General features: G+C 44.0%; 3 protein-coding genes across 6 annotated transcripts in view; all 3 read right to left on the reverse strand.

Annotated features, from left to right (window-relative positions):
- The window catches only part of LOC106576644 (non-homologous end joining factor IFFO1), a 36,682-nt gene extending 34,471 nt beyond the window's left edge, over positions 1–2,211 (reverse strand). For 2 of the 4 annotated variants that reach the window (XM_014153895.3, XM_014153890.3), the window contains exon 1: positions 729–2,210. In XM_014153895.3, coding sequence (XP_014009370.1) covers positions 729–1,741 — 1,013 coding nt within the window. In that variant the 5' untranslated portion in view covers positions 1,742–2,210. Of the gene's footprint in view, positions 1–728 lie in introns of all 4 variants that reach the window. The other 2 variants (XM_045718757.2, XM_082975516.1) reach the window with 1 other exon arrangement.
- Positions 2,212–2,366: 155 nt separating this feature from the next.
- On the reverse strand, positions 2,367–10,150 carry LOC106576962 (opsin 9). Its single transcript, XM_014154560.3, has 8 exons — positions 9,828–10,150; positions 8,349–8,499; positions 8,010–8,149; positions 4,809–4,947; positions 4,413–4,527; positions 4,010–4,090; positions 3,241–3,817; positions 2,367–3,072 (listed from the first exon to the last, which is right to left on the reverse strand). The coding sequence occupies exons 1-8, from the start codon at positions 9,946–9,948 to the stop codon at positions 2,828–2,830; spliced, it is 1,569 nt and encodes a 522-aa protein (XP_014010035.3). The 5' UTR covers positions 9,949–10,150; the 3' UTR covers positions 2,367–2,827.
- A 2,842-nt stretch (positions 10,151–12,992) lies between these two features.
- On the reverse strand, positions 12,993–17,842 carry LOC100136417 (glyceraldehyde-3-phosphate dehydrogenase). Its single transcript, NM_001123561.1, is given in 11 exon segments — positions 12,993–13,073; positions 13,168–13,349; positions 13,625–13,703; positions 13,990–14,141; positions 14,396–14,477; positions 14,588–14,703; positions 14,919–15,009; positions 15,250–15,356; positions 15,643–15,745; positions 17,101–17,146; positions 17,796–17,842. Coding segments are annotated over 10 exon segments (1,005 nt in total). The 5' UTR covers positions 17,124–17,146; positions 17,796–17,842; the 3' UTR covers positions 12,993–13,003.
- Between the last annotated feature and the right edge of the window lie 1,630 nt (positions 17,843–19,472).

Below are 19,472 nucleotides of genomic sequence, written 5' to 3' on the forward strand. Positions count from 1 at the left end.
GCCACTTCAAACGTGCAGAGGTGCACTATGGTATCTGTATCAGATTCCTGGGACTGTGTTTGGCCCATGCCCCTGTTTTTCTAAAGGGGCGCTAAGCAGATATTCCTTCCCCAAGCCAAACCATAAGTCAAATCTTCAAGTACTTGAGCTGTGCTTGATTTATATATAGTTTGCCTGGTTCCAATAGAATAGTCCCAAAAGTACAAAATCAATGCAGTAATCCAAAAGTACAAACCACTAAAGCAAGCATACCCTGACCGAGATCTGGAGTCCACTAGCTAGTAGGAAACTCATGAGTTCAGGGGTCTTTGAACTTGAAAAGCATTGGTGTGATTGTTGAAACAGAGCCTTCCTGTGTTGGATCTCAGTTAAATGACTTCATTCTGAGTCAGTTATGGTCTGATAATGTTTGGTATTTCACCCAGCTGCCCTTTGACTGAAGGCCCTTTGCATCTCTAGCAATAAGAATGTTGTGGGCTGTGGCAGAAATAGACAGAACACAGGCAGGACACAGCTGCTCTGAAAGGCCATCTGTTGCAGTAGGGCCTTCCACGTCACCCAAGTAGCAAAATAATACATGTACGCCTATTATAGTTACATCAACTGACTTTTGCCAAGAGACATTTAATCACAACTCTAGGTCCCCGTGCGCCTTTACACCCTTCAGACAAACACGTTAATTAGGCCTTACATTGGTGAATAAATCAACCAAGGTTGATCCTATTTACCTGCGTTTGTACTCGTCTCTCTCCCTCTTGACTTTGGCCAGGACGTTGTACAGGGCTCTGATCTCCGGGGTAATGGTATCAATCTGGACCCCGACCCCGTCCGGCTGGACCCAGGACACACCGGGGCTGGTGACGCGCGTCTCCACGCCAGAACCGAGCTTGCGGGTATGGTTGTAGGACCAGATAGTACCGGGAAGGAACCGGGGAGGCGGGTTGGTGGGGGTTCCAGTGCCAGTACTGAAAAACGTTTTCCCGTTGGTGATTGAATTGGACCCGGCAGGAGAGTCGATTGTCGGGGTTGATAGGCTTACCGTGATGGTCGGATTCTGATTCGGTTCGGTGGGGTTTGTTTCAGCTTTGTTGTTGGACTCAAGCGTGAGGACAGTGTTGAGGGCAGGTGTGAAGAGGGTAGTGGGTCGTCTCGCGGAGTTATTGGTGTTTTGGAAAGGGAGTGACCCGGGCCTGAGCGGGATAGTTCCCACAAACCCGGTCTGTACACCTGTTTCTTGGGTATGGGCCCTTCTAGCACTTTCAGAACAACTTCCATCACAGCTGTTCTTCGCACCCAACGCCTGTTGTAGTTGTTTCTCTAAAATCTTATTCCTTCGCTCAAGTTCATGCACTTTGGCCAGAAAGCATCGGAAGCGTAAGTTCAGAGTCTTTAGGACACTGATATTGGAGCCCAGGTCGTTCCTCAGGGCCATCGCTGCAGGGGGTTGGGGCACAGATCGGTGATAAGAGTGGTTATTATGGTTCAGATGCAGGTAAGCTTGTGAGGGTGTGGTGAAATCGAACCCTGGCAGAGTCTCCGTGCCCAGTCCGGGATGGTCGCCCAGGAAGAAAGATGTCGGGTCGGGCGAGCAGAATACGGCTTCGGGCAGAAGGCCTGAGGGGGAATCCGGATGACTCGGTCCTCCTTGGTTCTGCTGCTGTTGATATTGGAGAAGCGAGTTCGCCCCTAACAAAGGATTCATGCTATGGTATGGAAAACTAAAGCGCTGCAGATCTGGCATGAACACGGATGGTAATTTTCTCCGTATAAAATCACAAAAATAAAATAATGACAGGCTGAAGGTTGACTTGTTGTTGGGTACCAGACGTATCCGTGACGGTCCACCTTTACCTGGTTACGTAACTGTTTCTAATTACGAATGTTATCCTCGATTTATCTCCGGTCAGTCTAAAGAGGCTCGTGGAATAAGTTCCCTCTCTCTTCCCGTCTCGCTCTGTTGCTGGATAACGGTCGCCCCAAAAAACAATGCCGAATAGGCCGGTCCGACGGCTATGCGCAGGCGACAACACTCAAATGTATTTCAGAAAAGTAATGTTTTGGTATACAGCCTATATGAGAGAAAGTACTGTTAAATGCTGCAAATCTCTAATGTATTAAAAATAAATCCAGTGTCTTCCGTCAACGCTTATCTGGCTCCAAAGTGACCACAAGACACAACAAGTGCTGTGGGATTTGGAAAGCAGTGAAACTACCGTAAATACACAAGTAGCTGGTTTTCTGTGCCCAGTAGGCAACGAACAGTTCAATAAGACCTCTTAAACTCCTAGTTCACAATTTGGGGTGGTGTTATCAGGAACATTTCAGCTTGTGAATGTAATTTTATGGTCACACCATAGGCAACAAGATTTTCCCACTTGGCTCGATTTTATTTTGTTACAAAATACACACATACAATTTGACACACTATTCTATTGTGTGAAACTATAATGTGAACCATAACCCACAGGCCGATCAGGACAGTGTTGACAAAGACAAAAGAACTACAAACTAGACTAAACTAAAAGATGGAATACTATTTTCAAAAATGCAGCAGACATCTTTGTTGGTGCTTAGATATAAAGGTAAAAAATACACACAATATGTAAAAATACAACATAGTGTATATTTTACATATCATAATTGCTGGTTATATAATAATACTATTGTTTTGGCTACATTTAAAAAAGAGTCACTACTCAAAACACTCACTATGATACAATACTCTCGTTGTTCTTACACAAAACATGTTTTATTTTAAAGCTGTTTTTAAAGAGGTCTCTGCTCCTAAACACCGCCATCCTTTCAACATCTCTTATCTCTCCCTCTATCACTCGGTCAGCAGACTACTAGAGGTGGAACCCCCCAGCTCTCTCTCTGTCTCTCTCCCTGCCTCGCTCAGACTCTGCCCGTCCATGTTGACCTGTGTGTCCTGCGAGGCCACGCCCAGTGCGTCCCACCCCACCGAGATGGTGTCGCCAGCCCTCTCTTTCTTCCCCAACTCCACCATGGGCACAGCCTTGGGCTTGCTCCTCCCTCGCCAGCTCTGGCAGTAGGAGAGGCTGCCTTTGGGGGCTGAGGAGAGAAAGAGGAGAAGAGAGAGAGAGAGAGAGAGAGAGAGAGAGAGAGAGAGAGAGAGAGAGAGAGAGAGAGAGAGAGAGAGAGAGAAATAAAGTGAGAGAGAGAGTTATCAATCATTCTGCACCTGTCCAGTCCACACCTGTAGCTATAAAGACTCCTTACTGTCAGAGTAGCTCCCTCCTCTTCCCCGCATTCTCCTCCTCTCCCCGTTCTGTCTCCCAAACAGTATGTCGTATACGTCCTCTCTGAACTCCTTGTTCATGATCTGGTAGATGAAGGGGTTAATCATGCAGTGAGACTTGGCGAACATTGCTGGTATCAGAGACACCATAGGTGGCAGGCAGGACACCGGCCGGTTGCTCCCTGTCTCCGACTCCCCCTCCTGGCCTGGGGCTGAACTGCGTGTGGAAGCAGCAGACAGACTGTGGCCTAAGCCAGAATAGGAGTAGGGATCTGGGTTGGTCACATCCCGCAAGGATTCTCCAGGGTCGTAGTAGACACTTCCGTAGTTGCTTCCGTAGTTTTCCGTGGAGGTCCAATTGAGGAGACCCATAATGTTGGGGATGTTTGGGAAGGCTGAGGCCATCCCGGTGGATCCTCCAGTCCCCATGGAGGGGCCTCCTCCCTGCATGGCCTCCCCGGCTCCATGCTCCTCCTTGGGGGCCAAGGCGGAGTAGAGGGAGACGATGGCATAGGGAGTCCAGGATAAGAGGAAGGTGGAGCACACCACAGCTGCTATCTGGGACAGACAGACAATAGATGAAACAACAGAAAGATATAATGTGCTGTCTGTACTTACACACTTGTTACAATGTTAATACAAAAGTTATTCTCTGGTAGTTCCTCTGCCTGGAATAAAGCAGATGTTACAACATCTTTCATTTCAAGCCAGTAACTAAGCTTCTTCTAACATAGTCTGTTTTCCACATACCTTTGTGAGTCTCAGGTCTTTGCTGGTGTGAGTGACAGTTGAGGAGGGAATAGATGCCAGAGCGCGACTAGAACGGTAAACCTACACAGAGAGACATGTCAGTAAACACAAACTTCAACCGTCACTGACCACAAACAAATACACAAGGGCCATGCTGCTAGACCACCAGTTGGCTACAGCTATTGAGTCCACCATCACGGTAATAGATCATGCTTGCTGGACTGTACTCAGCATGCATTCCATACGTTATAGTGTGCCCCACTCAGAATATGCCAGGACAATTGATTGATGGACAATCATTGAGTTACATGGCATGCTGTTTTTTGCAGAGTCTGAGTTGAGTTCCCTGGACTCTCCCCTACTGAATCAGCCATTTTGTGCAGCTGGGTGCAGTTTCTCTCACCGTCAGCAGAATGGTCATGTAGGAGGCGACGATGGTCAGTGTGGGGAGAAAAAAACACATGATCAGGATCAGCAAGATGTAGACCCTGTCGATCAAAGATGACCTCATCCCCCACCTCAAAGAAAAGAGGAAGAAGAAGATGTATATTTAGAGACAATACTTTTATTACCTCGTACCCAGGCTCAATTGCTGCTGCTGGATGAGATGAATGCTTTAATAACTGCAGACATTCTCACACACACACACACACACACACACACACACACACACACACACACACACACACACACCACACACACACACACACACACACACACACACACACACACACACACACACACACACACACACACACACACACCAAAACAGAGTCTAATAAGAGAGAGTCAGCAGTACCAGTTGATGGTGCAGCTGGTCCCAAAGGGTTCTGGTCCGTAGCTGCCGAAGCCGAAGACAGGCAGGGAGGCCCAGAACAGAGAATAGGACCACACCAGTCCTATGGACATGGACATGTGACGTCTCTCAATCCACTGACCTGGTAGAGAGATATGGAGGAATTTTATTTCACCATTATTTATTCTCATTGGCTTAGATCTATTTTTTTGAGAGACACCTGATAGTCCAGCATGTACTATATTATAAACAGACACATAGGAAAGGGATATGAATAAAGTGAAGCACGTTGTTTGATTGACCACTAATTAGTAAATAAGAAATAGGATTGATCCAAAGGCTTCAGGTGTATGAAGCGTGTAATGAATACATGTATTTTTCTTTATTTTAGCAGAGAGTCTCATTGAGACCAAGGTATCTGTTGCAAGTGAGCCCTGAAAATGGATGCTAGTAGTCTAAATGGTTGTGTGTGATATTTACGGTTTTCTATTTCTTTATGTAGTGCTGCATGTTGGTAGCCCAGACATTAACCCTGCCTGACAACTACCCTTCCCCTTCCTTTTAAAAATGTGTTACCTGTATTTAACTAGGCAAGTCAGTTAAGAACAAATTCTTATTTTCAAAGACGGCCTAGGAAAAGTGGGTAAACTGCCTTGTTCAGGGGCAGAACGACAGATTTTTACCTTGTCAGCTCAGGGATTCAATCTTGCAACCTTTCGGTTACTAGTCCAACACTCTAACCACTAGGCTCTAACCACTAGGCCACCTTCCCTTTCCTATAACTACCTGCGTGACTACCCCCCTATACAATAACATCATTGCTGCCTAGTGTCTACGTAACCGAAAAGTCATCTCCAAGTCAACAAGATCAAGCTGGACTCTGGACCAATCAAAAATCTTAAAAACTGCTCTAATAGTGCCCCCAATTACCTCTACAACGTGGGCTTGAAGAAAGAGTCGGACATAGAGACAGATTATAAACTACACTACATGACCAAAGGTATGTGGACACCTGCTCGTCCAACATCTCATTCCAAAATCATGGGCATTGGTATTGGTATTTTTGGTATTTTATTTGGATCCCCATTAGCTGTTGTAAAAGCAGCAGCTACTCTTCCTGTGGTCCACACAAAACATGAAACATAATACAGAACATCAATAGACAAGAACAGCCTAAGGACAGAACTACATTAAAAAAATTAAAAGGCACACCTAGCCTAAATATCAATGCATACACACAAACTATCTAGGTCAAATAGGGGAGAGCCGTTGTGCCGTGAGGTGTTGCTTCATCTGTTTTTTTTTAAACAGGTTTGCTGTTTATTTGAGCAATATGAGAACGAAGGAAGTTCCATGCAATAAGGGCTCTATATAATACTGTATGCTTTCTTGAATTTGTTCTGGATTTGGGGACTGTGAAAATACCCCTGGTGGCATGTCTGGTGGGATAAGTGTGTGTGTCAGAGCTGTGTGTAAGTTGACTATGCAAACAGTTTGGGATTTTCAACACATTCATGTTTCTTATTAAGTGAAGTGATGCAGTCAGTCTCTCCTCAACTCTTAGCCAAGAGAGACTGGAATGCATCATATTTATATCAGCCCACCTGATTACAATGAAGAGCAAAATGTGCCGCTCTGTTCTGGGCCAGCTGCAGCTTAAATAGGTCTTTACTTGCAGCACTGGACCACACGACAAATATGGAGTTGGAGTTGATGGTCCCCCTTTGCTGCTATAACAGCCTCCACTCTTCTGGGAAGGCTTTCCACTAGATGTTGGAACATTGCTGCAGGGACTTGCTTCCATTCAGCCACAATAGCATTAGTGAGGTCTGGCACTGATGTTGGGTGATTAGGCCTGGCTCGCAGTCGGCGTTCCAATTCATCCCAAAGGTGTTCTATGGGGTTGAGGTCAGGGCTCTGTGCAGGCCAGTCATGTTCTTCCACACTGATCTCAACAAACCATTTCTGTATGGACCTCGCTTTGTGCATGGTAGCATTGTCATGCTGAAACAGGAAAGGGCTGCCACAAAGTTGGAAGCACAGAGTTGTCTAGAATATCATTGTATGCTGTAGCATTAAGATTTCACTTCAGTGGAACTAAGGGGCCTGAACCATGAAAAAAAACAACCTGACCATTATTCCTCCTCCACCCACACAGTTGGCACTATGCATTCGGGCAGTTAGCGTTCTCCTGACATCCACCAAACCAAAATTAGTTCATCGGACTGCCAAATGGTGAAAAGTTTACACTGCTCCAGAGTCCAATGGCAGCAAGCTTACTCCACTCCAGCCAACGCTTGACCATGGAAACCCATTTCATGAAGCTCCGGACAAACAGTTATTGCACTGACTTTGCTTCCAGAGGCAGTTTGGAACTCGGTAGTGTGTGTTGCAACAGAGGACAGATGATTTTTACGCGCGACACGCTTCAGCACTTGGCGATCCCGTTCTGTGAGCTTGTGTGGCCGACCCCTTCACACTTCACTTTCACTTCACAATAACAGCACTTACAATTGACCTGGTCAGCTCTAGCAGGGCAGAAATTTGATGAACTGACTTGTTGGAAAGGTGGCATCTTATGACGGTGCCACATTGAAAGTCACTGAGCTCTTCAGTAAGGCCATTCTACTGTCAATGTTTGTCTATGGAGATTGCATGGCTGTGTGCTCAATTTTATACACCTGTCAGCAACAGGTGTGGCTAAAAAAGCCGAATCCACTCATTTGAAGGGGTGTCCACATACTTTTGTATATGTAGTGTATGTTTAGATTAGATCATTGAATGCAGAGGTTCTGTTCTATATTCTGTTTAAAATCAATTATCTGACGTGCTCAGTATAAAGGGCATATTCAAAGCAAGGGCCTTGTTTATGCTCTGACCCACTGACTAAAGCCTCAGGGAAAACCAAGAAGTCAATGAGGCCACTAAAAGGGGTCAACAACATCCCTTTGTGTCACCCCTTTTGTTCTCTCAATTTAGTATCAGACATGTATTTCATGTCATGAAAAGTTTGGAAAAATATAAAATAAGGATGAAAGACAAATGTAGCCTACGGAAGCTAAATGTTTTGGGGATTCAACAACACTTTATCATTGTCTTCCCAAGGGAAAATATGTAAGAAATGTATAAAATGAAGAATATAATAAGTATGTACACACATGACTCAAAAAGACAGCAAAAAGAAATGAAGGGAATCCCACTGACCGTATCTGAAGCTGCAGATCTTGAGGCAGCGGTCCAGAGAGATGAGACAGGTGGTGATGAGGGAGCCAATCCCAAAAACAAAGCCCTGCAACCCGTACCACAGGCACCCTGCTTCCCCAAACACCCAGCCATGGGACACACTGGTGGACCAGAGGAGTTAATGACCTGATAATGATCATTGGTCGTTGGAACACTAAGCACTTTGTCTGATTCATGGGATGTGAGTGTTAACTGTCAATTGTTTTGGATAAAAGACACCTGTACCATATCATTCTGTCTAGTTTGATATTCATACTATCAGTATGGGGGATTGAAGATTGGGCGACAGGAATCGCTCACCTGGAAATGATGAGGCATGGCGCCCCCAAGAGGCTGTATCCAAAATCACAGATGGCCAGGTTGATGGTCATGAGTTCTGGTGGTCTGAGTTTCTTCTTCTTTCTACAGAAAACCAACAGCACTATGCCATTCCCAACCACTGACACTACACCTGGAGAAGAAGGGAGGAGAGAAGGAAGAGAGGAGCGGGGAGATAAGAGGTTTGAAGCGACGGGGAGGGAGAGAAAGATAGAAGTACAGAGACAGACCAGCTCACTGTGAGCTCTTGGGTATAACAAGGGTCAGTAAACCGCCAGTCATTTAATATTTCAACCTCTGCTACCTTCCTGACCCCCTCAACCCACTATTAGGCTTTGAAAGCATCGGGGAACCAATCCAAAGTGAATAAATGTTATAGCTGAATCGACATGATTGCTTGCTGGCTGGCTAGTGGGGTGCAGGGTGCTGTTCATAGCCTCATTTGATTTGTTGTGTAGGTAATTATTGGGAGCAACAGGTATGGAATGTTCCATGCTGTGATTCCTCATGTGTATCCTCTCCTCTCTTCTTTCCTCTCTCCTTTTCTCTCACCTTTCCTCTCTCCTTTCCACTCTCCTCTCTCATTTCCTCTCTCTATGTATCCTCTATCCTTTCATCTCTCCTCTGTCCTTTATGTATCCTCTCTCCTTTCCTTTCTCCTCTGTCCTCTCTCCTTTCCTCTCTCTATGTATCCTCTCTCCTTTCCGCTCTCCTCTCTATGTGTCCCGTCATCTCTGGTGTGACCCTGGGGTTGCTATGCTAATACACTTTGTATTCAGTCTGTCTGCACAGCTCCATAATGGAAACAGTCATAGAGAGTTAGATCACTGACTGACTTGATCAGAAAGGTTGATCTGATGGATGACAGATCTGTGTTGAAACAAAGTAAACCCATTCAGCCATCTGTGTGGGCTCTGGATTCTGATGATTAAGATGTGAAAAGCTGTTGCCCAGCTTATATATCGAAAACCTTTCAGTCCTTTGGGATCAAATTCGATTTTGTTCATATTGTTTTTAAGTCTTGATTTATCTGAACAGAATTTCACCCCCATAAATATACCTTAAGCCAAGCCTAATTCTTCTACACTGTAGAGATTATGTTTATGATTATTTTACCAGTGAGTTACTCAGGAGGAATACCAACCAAACTCTAATGTTAACTGACACCAACACTGAATCACTCATCTGTGATAAGGAGAGATGCCTAATTTCAAATCAACCAACAACCCTGGGCCTCTATACCCAAGTCTCTAGACACTTGTATAGATCTGAAATTATTTGATGTAGTATGGTAATATCTCAAACTTGCCCTTTACGCTTTGAGGATTTTTCACCATATTGCTTATAGTACACATACTGTAAAATCCAATCCTTTCAAATCTCTATCAGTGGTTAAAGAGTATAGGGGTATAGTGGCTAGGGGTGAGAATGTGTTATAGGCAGATGGTAGATTTGACTCACCTGTGAGGATGAGGAAGATGGCGACTCCCAGGTCAGTGCTGGGGGAGAGGTGAGAAAGGAAGGCAGGAGGGATGGAGGATGGGACAGAGCCCCCCCACGAGCCATTCCCTCCCAGAGACATCAACTGGTGGAGAAAATAAGACAGAGAGAGAGATTTTACTGTAAAGCCCAGTAGATAGAAGAGGTCAAAAGAGAGAGGAGGAGAGTAACGTACTGAGACAGAGAACGTGCTAGAAAGTGGAAGGTAAGAGGTTTTAACCCCCTAGACATGCACAGAAAAACAGAGAGTTAGAGGTGTTAAATTCCCTATAGTATTAGCTAATGTGGATATAGACAGAGAAAGAGAGAGAGAGAGAGAGAGACAGCAATGCTGGGGTAGTTATATATTGATGGAGAGAGCAAAAAAAGAGGAGAGAGGAGAGCGGAGAGAAGATTGGAAAGGGTAGAGGAGAGCAGAGAGGGTAGGGGAGAAGAGAGGGGAGACGGGGTGAGTCTTACAGCCAGTGTCTTACAGCCAGAAATGTGTAAAAGTAAGAAGTGCACAATCTGGAGAAAAGTGGAGAATTGGAAAAGCAGGAAGAGAAAAAGAGAGACAGCCAATTGAAACACACACAACTATTATCACAGAATCAAACTCACTGTTCAGTTCAAAGCTGAAATGCGATCACACACACTAATGAGAAATCAACAGGTGACACACACACACCAAGAGGAGCATTCTTACTCACCTTCCTCTTCATCTGTCAACCTGCCCCTCTCTACCTCTATTTTTTACTTCCTATCTCACTCTTTTGTTCAGTCTGTCTGTGTTGTGAGTTAAGCTCTTTTTTAAATCTTAAGCCTCTGTCAATTTTTGTGCTCTATTTCTGAGAAAAGTAAATCAACTTGCTGTCGACAATCTGGCGGAGAAATGATCAGTGAGTGCGTGGTCCGAAATGGCACACAGAGGGAAAATAAATGGAAGGATCTGAGCCTTTTTGACCTCCCTCTCTCTCTCTCTCTCTCTCTCTCTCTCTCTCTCCTACTCTCTCACTCTCATCAATCTCTTTCTCTCTCTTCCATGCTCTCGCCCTCTTTCTCTCTTTCTTCCATGATCTCTCTGTATCTCTGTCACTCTTTATATCTCTATCCATTGTTTAAACTGAATACCGTAGAAGAGATATCACCACTTGTGATATAGTAACAAGAGCGCACATGTAACTGACTCATAATTTGGATGTGTGTGTTTGTGTGTGTGTCTAACAATGAGAGCAACAACACCCAGGAGACACACATCTTCTCTTCAATAAGATTATGGATGGATGATGATCTGACTACAGGAGAATAATCCTTCTCTAACTGACTGCCTTGTCAGAGCATGACGTGAGAGAGATATTAGATACTGGGATGTTGAAATAAATACATAGCCTACTGGCTGCAAACTGAACTATTACATTAACCTGATCTTAAATCCTGCTCTTATGGGGCTTAAAGTCGACCTACAAGTTTGACTTGACCTGACCCTGAGTGAGCACACACACACACGTCTGACTTGAAAGGTTACATTAAATGGTGTATGTTTAGAGGCTCAGCTTTACGACCAGAGGATACCTTAGTGTGTAGCAGTAGGTGTTCAGCCATCAACATGTTCTCTTCTCTCCTGTTGACTCACACACCTTAGTCCAGGAAGTCCTGCTGTGTGTTACTGTCACTAATAGAAAACCTCAAGTGACAGAAGAAAGTGGAGCATTTTCACTCATTAAAGTTAACAGACACTAATTCATTACTTACACTTGATTAAGTGGGTCATTTGAAAAACTCAGTGAGTTGAATGTTTGATGTAATTATGACTTATGATTATCAATTAGTATGATGGAAACCCAGTATTCTCTAAGCCCTTCTGTCCACTGTAAGCACTAAGTCAACTATAGTGAAGCCCAGTGAAAGCATGAAAACCTCCCTACATTCTCTATAGGCACCACAAGTCCACCTAAAGCCCCTGATACACACATACTGTCAAGTCTACAATAATCACTCTGTTCATTACACCTCCTGCAGCCCCCATAGGACCACCATGCTGTGAAATCCCTAGTCTAGAGGTTGTTGGTCTCTGAGCGAGTCAGAAAGGTAAAGCCCAGTAGAGTTGGATTGCCTCTCTTCCCTTTTGATTCCCTTGTCAATACCATCGATTGGGAATATTTTATGAAGTCCAATTGCGTAATCATAATGGTCAGCCATTGTCAACTTTAGTTAGTCATGCCAGGACACCCTCGGCTGAACAAATGGAGCAGGTATTGAACTGGGGGGGTGTAGAGAAAAATAATGATTCATCTCAGGAAGGGGGAGAGAAAAATAAGATACTTTAACACTGTGCAGAAAGGGAAACACTGTGCAGAAAGGGTTTGAGTGGACAAAAATGCATTCATTTTTACCTTTTGGATTCTGTGTATTGCTAGGTATTACTACACTGTTGGAGCTAGAAACACAAGATTTTCGCTACACCTGCAAATCTGTGTACACGACCAATAAACTTTTATTTGATTCGAGAAGAGAGAACTGGCAGAGGAAGTGATGCGATCATAGAACTGAAATGAAAGTGTCTGGGTTGTGTTTGAAATCATGGTTCTGTCAAATGCATAGATTCTTACAAGAGTAAATGGCTCAGAGAGCATTCAGAGATGTTTTAGTTTACAGAGCAACCTCATTGTATAGATACTGTATCTAAACTAGTCCTATGTACCCAGGGTCAGGAATAATTGTGTTGCATAGTGTTTCCATTGTGTATGAGTGATCGATCACTTCAGGTTCCTAAGCTTAATAGAAATAACAAAGGAATTATTTAAGCGTTTGTCCTTTCCCATTATCATCAACAAGTCAATACTAAGTAATTATCCTTTTATCCCATCAAGTGAAAAACAGGAAGCCATATTTACTCACAGAGGACTTTTATTCCGCTTCTGAATGAAGCAGGTTCAGTGCAACAAACAGAGAAAATCTCTTCACACCCAGATTCCATCTCACCTTTCACAAGACCAGAACAGGGTCTTTACAATACAAAAATAAATTATAGTTGTGATTGTTAGTTATTTGTTTAATGCGGGTAACTTTCTCATGGCAAGTTAAGGGTGATAGTCCAATCGAATGGGAAATATGTGGTCACGTGACGTAGCGTAGTAGCGTTTGGTTGGTTGGTTGCGTTACTCCTTGGTGGCCATGTGAGCCATCAGGTCAATGACGCGGTTGCTGTAGCCGAACTCGTTGTCATACCTGGGGAGAGAGGAGAGACACGGTCAGGTTTCTTCATCACCAAGAATGTGTAGGTGTGGATACGTGTGTGTATTTGCAGAGGATGAATGCGTACCATGTAACCAGCTTGACGAAGTGGTCGTTCAGAGCAATGCCAGCGCCGGCATCAAAGATGGAGGAGTGGGTGTCGCCGTTGAAGTCTGAAGACACAACCTGTTGCTCCGTGTATCCAAGAATTCCCTTCATGGGTCCATCAGCGGCAGCCTTGACAACCTTCTTGATGGCGTCGTAGCTGGCCTGTGGTTCAAACAACAAGAGGGGGGGGTTGTCAAATTGTTCCATCGTTGCTAAATGTACAATGCTAACTAATCATGTATAAATTAAGGCATTGTCTTGTCTACTCAACAATGGGCTATACTGCCATCTTTATTTAAAGATGTGGTCACTGTGTCTAACAACTGGTCCTAGGACAGTTATCTTGTTGCTTGTATTGGCAGGTAAGGTACACCATAGAGACACTCAGACATGATGTGTATTGGCAGTTTGGTAAGGCGGGGGGAGGGGCTACTCACAGGCTTCTCCAGACGGACGGTCAGGTCCACCACTGAGACGTTGGGGGTGGGGACACGGAAGGCCATGCCAGTGATCTTGCTGTGAGGATGAAGAGGGAGTGACAGCAGCGTAAGGTCAAAGTTCAACTTACTCCTCTACAGTTTGATATACAGACATAGTGACTGGTTCTTAGACAAATGTCTGTTTCATTGCTATACATTTTACTGTTGACTGAACTGTAGTAATGGCTGACTAGTGTTATAAATGTGTAACTGGTTAGTTATTATACTAGTGTCTAGTTAGAGGCTGTGAACTTGCGATTCTAGTATTATAATTGTCTTGTTTTACTGGTTGTTATTAGTTATTTAGAGGTTGTGGTACTGACCCGTTCAGCTCGGGGATGACCTTGCCGACAGCCTTGGCTGCTCCGGTGGAGGCAGGGATGATGTTCTGGCTGGCGCCACGTCCATCCCTCCACAGCTTTCCAGAAGGACCATCAACAGTCTTCTGGGTGGCGGTGACGGCGTGAACTGTGCTCTGAGGGAGAGAGAGAGAGAGAGCGATGTTAGTGGAAAGGGAGATGAGAGAGGAGTGACCCACATTAAGGAGGTACAGAAGTGGTGGTAGTGGGGGACGGCTGGATAAGAAAAACAGAGATGGTGTGTCGGTGATCTTAAAAACAGTCCATCCCTTGTTCTGTACTGTTAGTGTTGTGTCGGTGTGAAATCTATCGTTATGTCAGATTATACCCTCTAGGTGATTAATCCCAGGTGTTGCATTTTAATCCGTACCATCAGACCCTCAATGATGTGGTAGTTATCGTGGATGACCTTGGCCAGGGGAGCCAGGCAGTTGGTTGTGCATGAAGCATTGCTGTGGAGAGAGACGTGCTAAATTATAGTCTGAACCACAACAGAATAGCCAGGCGCTGCAGGTAGTATCTGTTAAGTGGAGGGAGTGTGTGTTCAGTCGGAGGGTCTCACCTGACAACCTTGAGGGAGTTATCGTACTTCTCGTGGTTGACGCCCATGACGAACATGGGTGCATCAGCGCTGGGAGCGGAGATGACAACCCTCTTGGCACCACCCTTCAGATGGGTCTGGAGGAGGGGGGAGAGATGTTAGAGTCCGTTATTACATTTTTTGTAGCCTGGTTAAATATCGTGGCCTAGTTATTGTATGTATTCAACATAATGCAACACATACAGGTTAAGCCTGATGGGTAAAGTGATGTTATAAAGGAGTTATTTCTGTTCTAATGATATTCCTATATCATACAGTTCTGGATGCTGTGTCTACTGATGGGGATACTTACAGAGGCCTTCTCAATGGTGGTGAAGACACCTGTTGACTCAACTACATAGGTGGCACCAGCATCTCCCCACTTGATGTTAGCTGGGTCTCTCCTGAGAACGAGAGAGAGAAGAGGAGGTTCAGGGTTATGTTATGAGGAAGCAGAGCACCATAGACTAATAGACTATCATTTATATTGTTATAGATTCCACAAGGGGGCGCCATTCCATAAGGCCACAAGGGACTTCAGGTCTCTCCTGCATATTCTACAGATGCTGACCGGATTTGTATACATTGCTTTAGATGTGGGGGGAAAAAAAGTGAATTATTTGTTACAAAATTAATGAACTCACTCGTGGAACACAGTGATTTTGTGTCCATCGATGACCAGCTTGCCACCCTCAGCCTTGACCTCACCATGGAAACGTCCGTGGGTGGAGTCATACTTGAACATGTAGACCTGAAGAGGGAGAAGGAGAGGAGGTGAGTCTCTTGGCCTATTGTTAATAGATCCTAAGTTATGACAGGGCCTTGGTTTGGTCATTGAGGGCATCAGGGTGACAGCAACATTCAAAGGTCTTGAAGTTATTGAAACCACTTAATAAGTTAGGGTGAAGAACTAATCTATACATAAGCTAAATATTTCACAAAGTCTTAACCTTAATTCTTCATACATGTCAATACATTTTTCTACTGATTCAGTGGGCTAGAAGTCCATGGTCCATTGTAGGCTTTAGGCTACTCACCATGTAGTCCAGGTCGATGAAGGGGTCGTTGATGGCCACAATCTCAACTCCCTTCTTGGAGTGGAATGCAGCACGGGTCACCAGACGCCCGATACGGCCGAATCTGGTGGACAAGACGATTCATTCCATTAATCATTTATGTCACACCCAGTCCTCAACAATAAGGAATTTCATAAACCTCTCGCTATTGAAAAATGAATGAAGTTGTGGTCCCCCATCTGTCTCTCCTGTATTCTAATGTAAGAGCTGGTGCCTTGCTCAGTAGGGAGCCATGTTTCAAAGGTCACAGATAGAAATGTCATGTACACAACTGAACTGACATTTCTGTTCCACAACATCTGACTGTTGTGTAGCACCTCAAGCAAAAGACTAAAGACTGGACATAAAGAGCTTTCAGAGAAACCTCAAATGAACATGTGGCGACCTCAAAATACTGTATTTCCATAGAAAGAGGACAGGGTTCAGGGGGGTTGTGTACCATAGCCAGCAGAGTGAACAGGACTGAGGCTGTACCCTCTGGGGTATAAAGTCTAACTGTCTACCCCTGATGTGGTAATTCTCCACCATGAAGTGAGAGGCCTGTTTGATTAGTAGTTACTTTTTAACTAGAAAAAAATCAGGTTCACAGGCAGACAGGCTCTGATACACACTGTCCTCCGAGAGGTGGAGGGGAGGCGAAGAGGAGGATAGGAGAAGGGGAACTGCAGATCCCCCGCACATATGAGTAGTGAGGCCAACGACACATTTTCAACTGTAGACTGGACAATAAAACTGTTCTATTCAACTAAGCACAAGGTGACCACTTGTCTACTAGTGAAAACATCAGAGAACAAGAGACCACCAGGGTGGCCGTCCCTGGGTTTGTGTCTGTTCTGCTAACCAGAGTGTGCCATCTGCAAAACACAAGTCTCTTCCTGCTCTTTAGTCACTGAGCTAGTTTAGAGTAAGACAGCTATTAAATGTTCTGATGGTACAGAATGTCAACAAGACACTACTGTACCCCTGACCTTTTCTCCAAAGGGTGCCTGGCTAAAAAAAGACTGGAGTAAGAGAGGGTACAGAGAGAAGGGTCATGTAAGCCAAGCTCCTCAGTGCTCGTCTGAATACTACACATCATCGGGGATGACTTGTGCATCATATGAAACTTGTGTTTCTCGCAAACAGAGGGCAGGTCCTTTCAAAAGGGGCATCAGTACTCCCTGTGTGAGGTTACCAGGGTACATCCATTAGTAAGGAATGATGTACTGAAAACTTGATTGTATTCATTACTATGTTTCTGTTATTATTAATTTATTTTAGCGAGATTGCCATTTCAAATAGATATGATTTTAAAGCGTAAACTCTGCACTGGGTCAAGCCAGAGTAGGAGATTCTAACCCTGTGTGTGTGGTGGTGATACATTGCTAGATAGTGTGTTTTGTTGTGTAAGTTAAGGGGTTAAATGAAAATGTATCTTACCCATTGACACCTACTTTCACCATTTTGCCTGAGTTGGTCTAGTCCTCTGTGGGGGGAGAGAAGAGGGGAGGGAGAGACATTAGCTATTAAAACAAATATTGACCATCCATTATGATTTCTGGGGATTTCCATACTTTATGGCATAGAACTTTGCAACCGAGTTATAGCTTTAAGGTAAGAAGAGGCATAGAGAACATAGCATAAGAGAATAATAGAGTATGCCATAGGTCCCTAGAATAGATGCAACTCATAGTAAGTTTATGCAAAGAAGAACATTTGCATTTAAAAGCACAGCAAAATGTTTTAACTGGAATAAAATGTGTGATAGTCTGTTTAAACAAATTGCAACATGTTGTAAGTAACAGTTATGAACTTTGAAAGTCTAACTAAACTTTGCGTCAGGGATTCAGAGTTCAATCATGGCAGATTGAAGTCACTTTAACAAGAGGTTTGAATAGTCTTTTCTAAAGAGAAAAACCCCTATATACATCAAGTAGTTGGAGCTGCATCTCATCAACTATGACATTAAATAAATGGCCACGCATGCAACAAGTCTTAGAATAAAACAAACAATCGCAAGGTTGTCAAGCCAAAAGCTGACAATCTCCCTAATCTTGTTGCTATCTAAGGCCCATATTATCCCCAGCCATGAATTTAGTTAAATATCCTAATGTAGCCGTTGGTTGGTCATTTACCGTTTGTGAGATGCCTCAATCCTGTCTTACGACTTTCGGGTGTGAGTGGGGACTGGCAGAGCTGGGCAACCTATTTATTTCCACCCTGTATGGACACGCCCCTTTGTACGCTACGGACTCTAAACCCCGCCCCTTTCAGAATGTCAATGTCATAAGGAAGTTGTGACAAGTCAGCCTATTATAAATTTAGTGTATGTAGCCTAACAATAAAGCTGCGTTAGCTATATGAAAACATGAATTGGGTCTTACTGTGTTCACCCTGTTTTATTTTACTAGGCAAGTCAGTTAAGAACAAATTCTTATTTACAATGACAGTCTACTGTGAAACACTGGGTTAACTACCTTGCTCAGGAGCAGAATGACACATTTTTACCTTGTCAGCTTGGGGATTTGATCCAGCAACCTTTGTGGTTACTGGCCCAACGCTCTAACCACTAGGCTACCTGCCTCCCCTTTCCTGGTATTTAAAGTAAAACTAGCATTGATTTTGTGGGTTCTAGTGAATAGTGTAGGCCTGAATATTGAGTGAAGTGCTTTCACTTTGATTCATTTTGCTTTCAGGGAAGTTCATCAGACTCTCTGTATCTGTCTGAATATATGGCCCTCTTATTTCACTCAAGGCCGCCACATTCAACCAATAGATTTTATTAACACTGAATGTTTTTTTTTGTATACCTTTTTAAACCTTCCCATAGCTTTAATTTGGAAGCATAGGAACAGATGATGCAACACTACACAGATATAATAAGTCCTTGGATGGCCAAATGATATAATAGAGGGTCTGTTCCTGTGTGACCTTCTCACTAGATAGGGAGAGCCAGACAGCGAGAGCAAACGGGGATCAAATCACTTTCCTCCACAGTGTGACATTTACAGTCCAAAGACCACGACCCTTCACTTTCAACCTCTCTCTCTCTCCTCTCCTTCTCCTGCCTAGGGTGTGAGGAGTGCTGTGTGGACCTATGGCCATGCCCTGAACACATCACATTTTGCACATTCTCATGCCTTAGGCTTAGATACAGTTTTCACAGAAATAACTTGTGTGGGTGTGTTTTGTCTGTCTACTCAAGTGACTGTGTCTAAGGAGTTGAGTTCTATCTATGTCAGAGTAACCGAATGGCAAGTCTGGTTATAACACAAGATTGGGTCTGTGGATCTGGTTTTGTTCACTTGGTGTCTCAAAAGAACATTATGATCAAGAAAACCCAAGGATTTTAGTTCTGTAAATGAAGCTACCCCTCCAGCCTTGTCTTATGTACAGAAATCCAGTCTGTCTGGCCGTGGTAGGGACATGTATATATGTAGCCCTGTGTCATGTGACACATTTTTCTAATTTGAAAGCCTTATCTTTTGCTTTAACATGAAACAGCCCACCTTGTATATTCTAGTGTACCACCCTCCTAAACCTAAACCTAATAGTTGGTTCATTGCAGAATTCTCTGACCTCTGTCTTTGGTTATGTCTAAATATGACAGGGTTATTCTTGGAGATCTAAACATTCATGTGTTTAGCCCAAATAATGCACTAGCTAGGGAGTTTTGAACCCGTTAGGATCCTTTAACTTTGTGCTACATCCCACAGGGCCGACACACAACCAAGGCCATACTGTTGATCTGGTGCTGTCCTATGGTCCGAATATTGATTACTTGGAAACTATTGATGTGTGTCTCTGACAAT

Source organism: Salmo salar, chromosome 05 (assembly GCF_965601325.2).
Source record: "Salmo salar chromosome 05, fSalSal1, whole genome shotgun sequence".
NCBI classification, from domain to species: domain Eukaryota; kingdom Metazoa; phylum Chordata; class Actinopteri; order Salmoniformes; family Salmonidae; genus Salmo; species Salmo salar.

Coding starts and splice junctions, on each gene's coding strand:
- LOC106576962 (XM_014154560.3), bottom strand. CDS start 9,948: ATGTCTCTGGGAGGGAATGGCTCGTGGGGGGGCTCTGTCCCATCCTCC. Junction 4,091..4,412: donor ACATGACCATTCTGCTGACG/GTGAGAGAAACT, acceptor CTCTCTGTGTAG/GTTTACCGTTCTAGTCGCGC. Junction 3,818..4,009: donor AAGACCTGAGACTCACAAAG/GTATGTGGAAAA, acceptor TGTCTGTCCCAG/ATAGCAGCTGTGGTGTGCTC.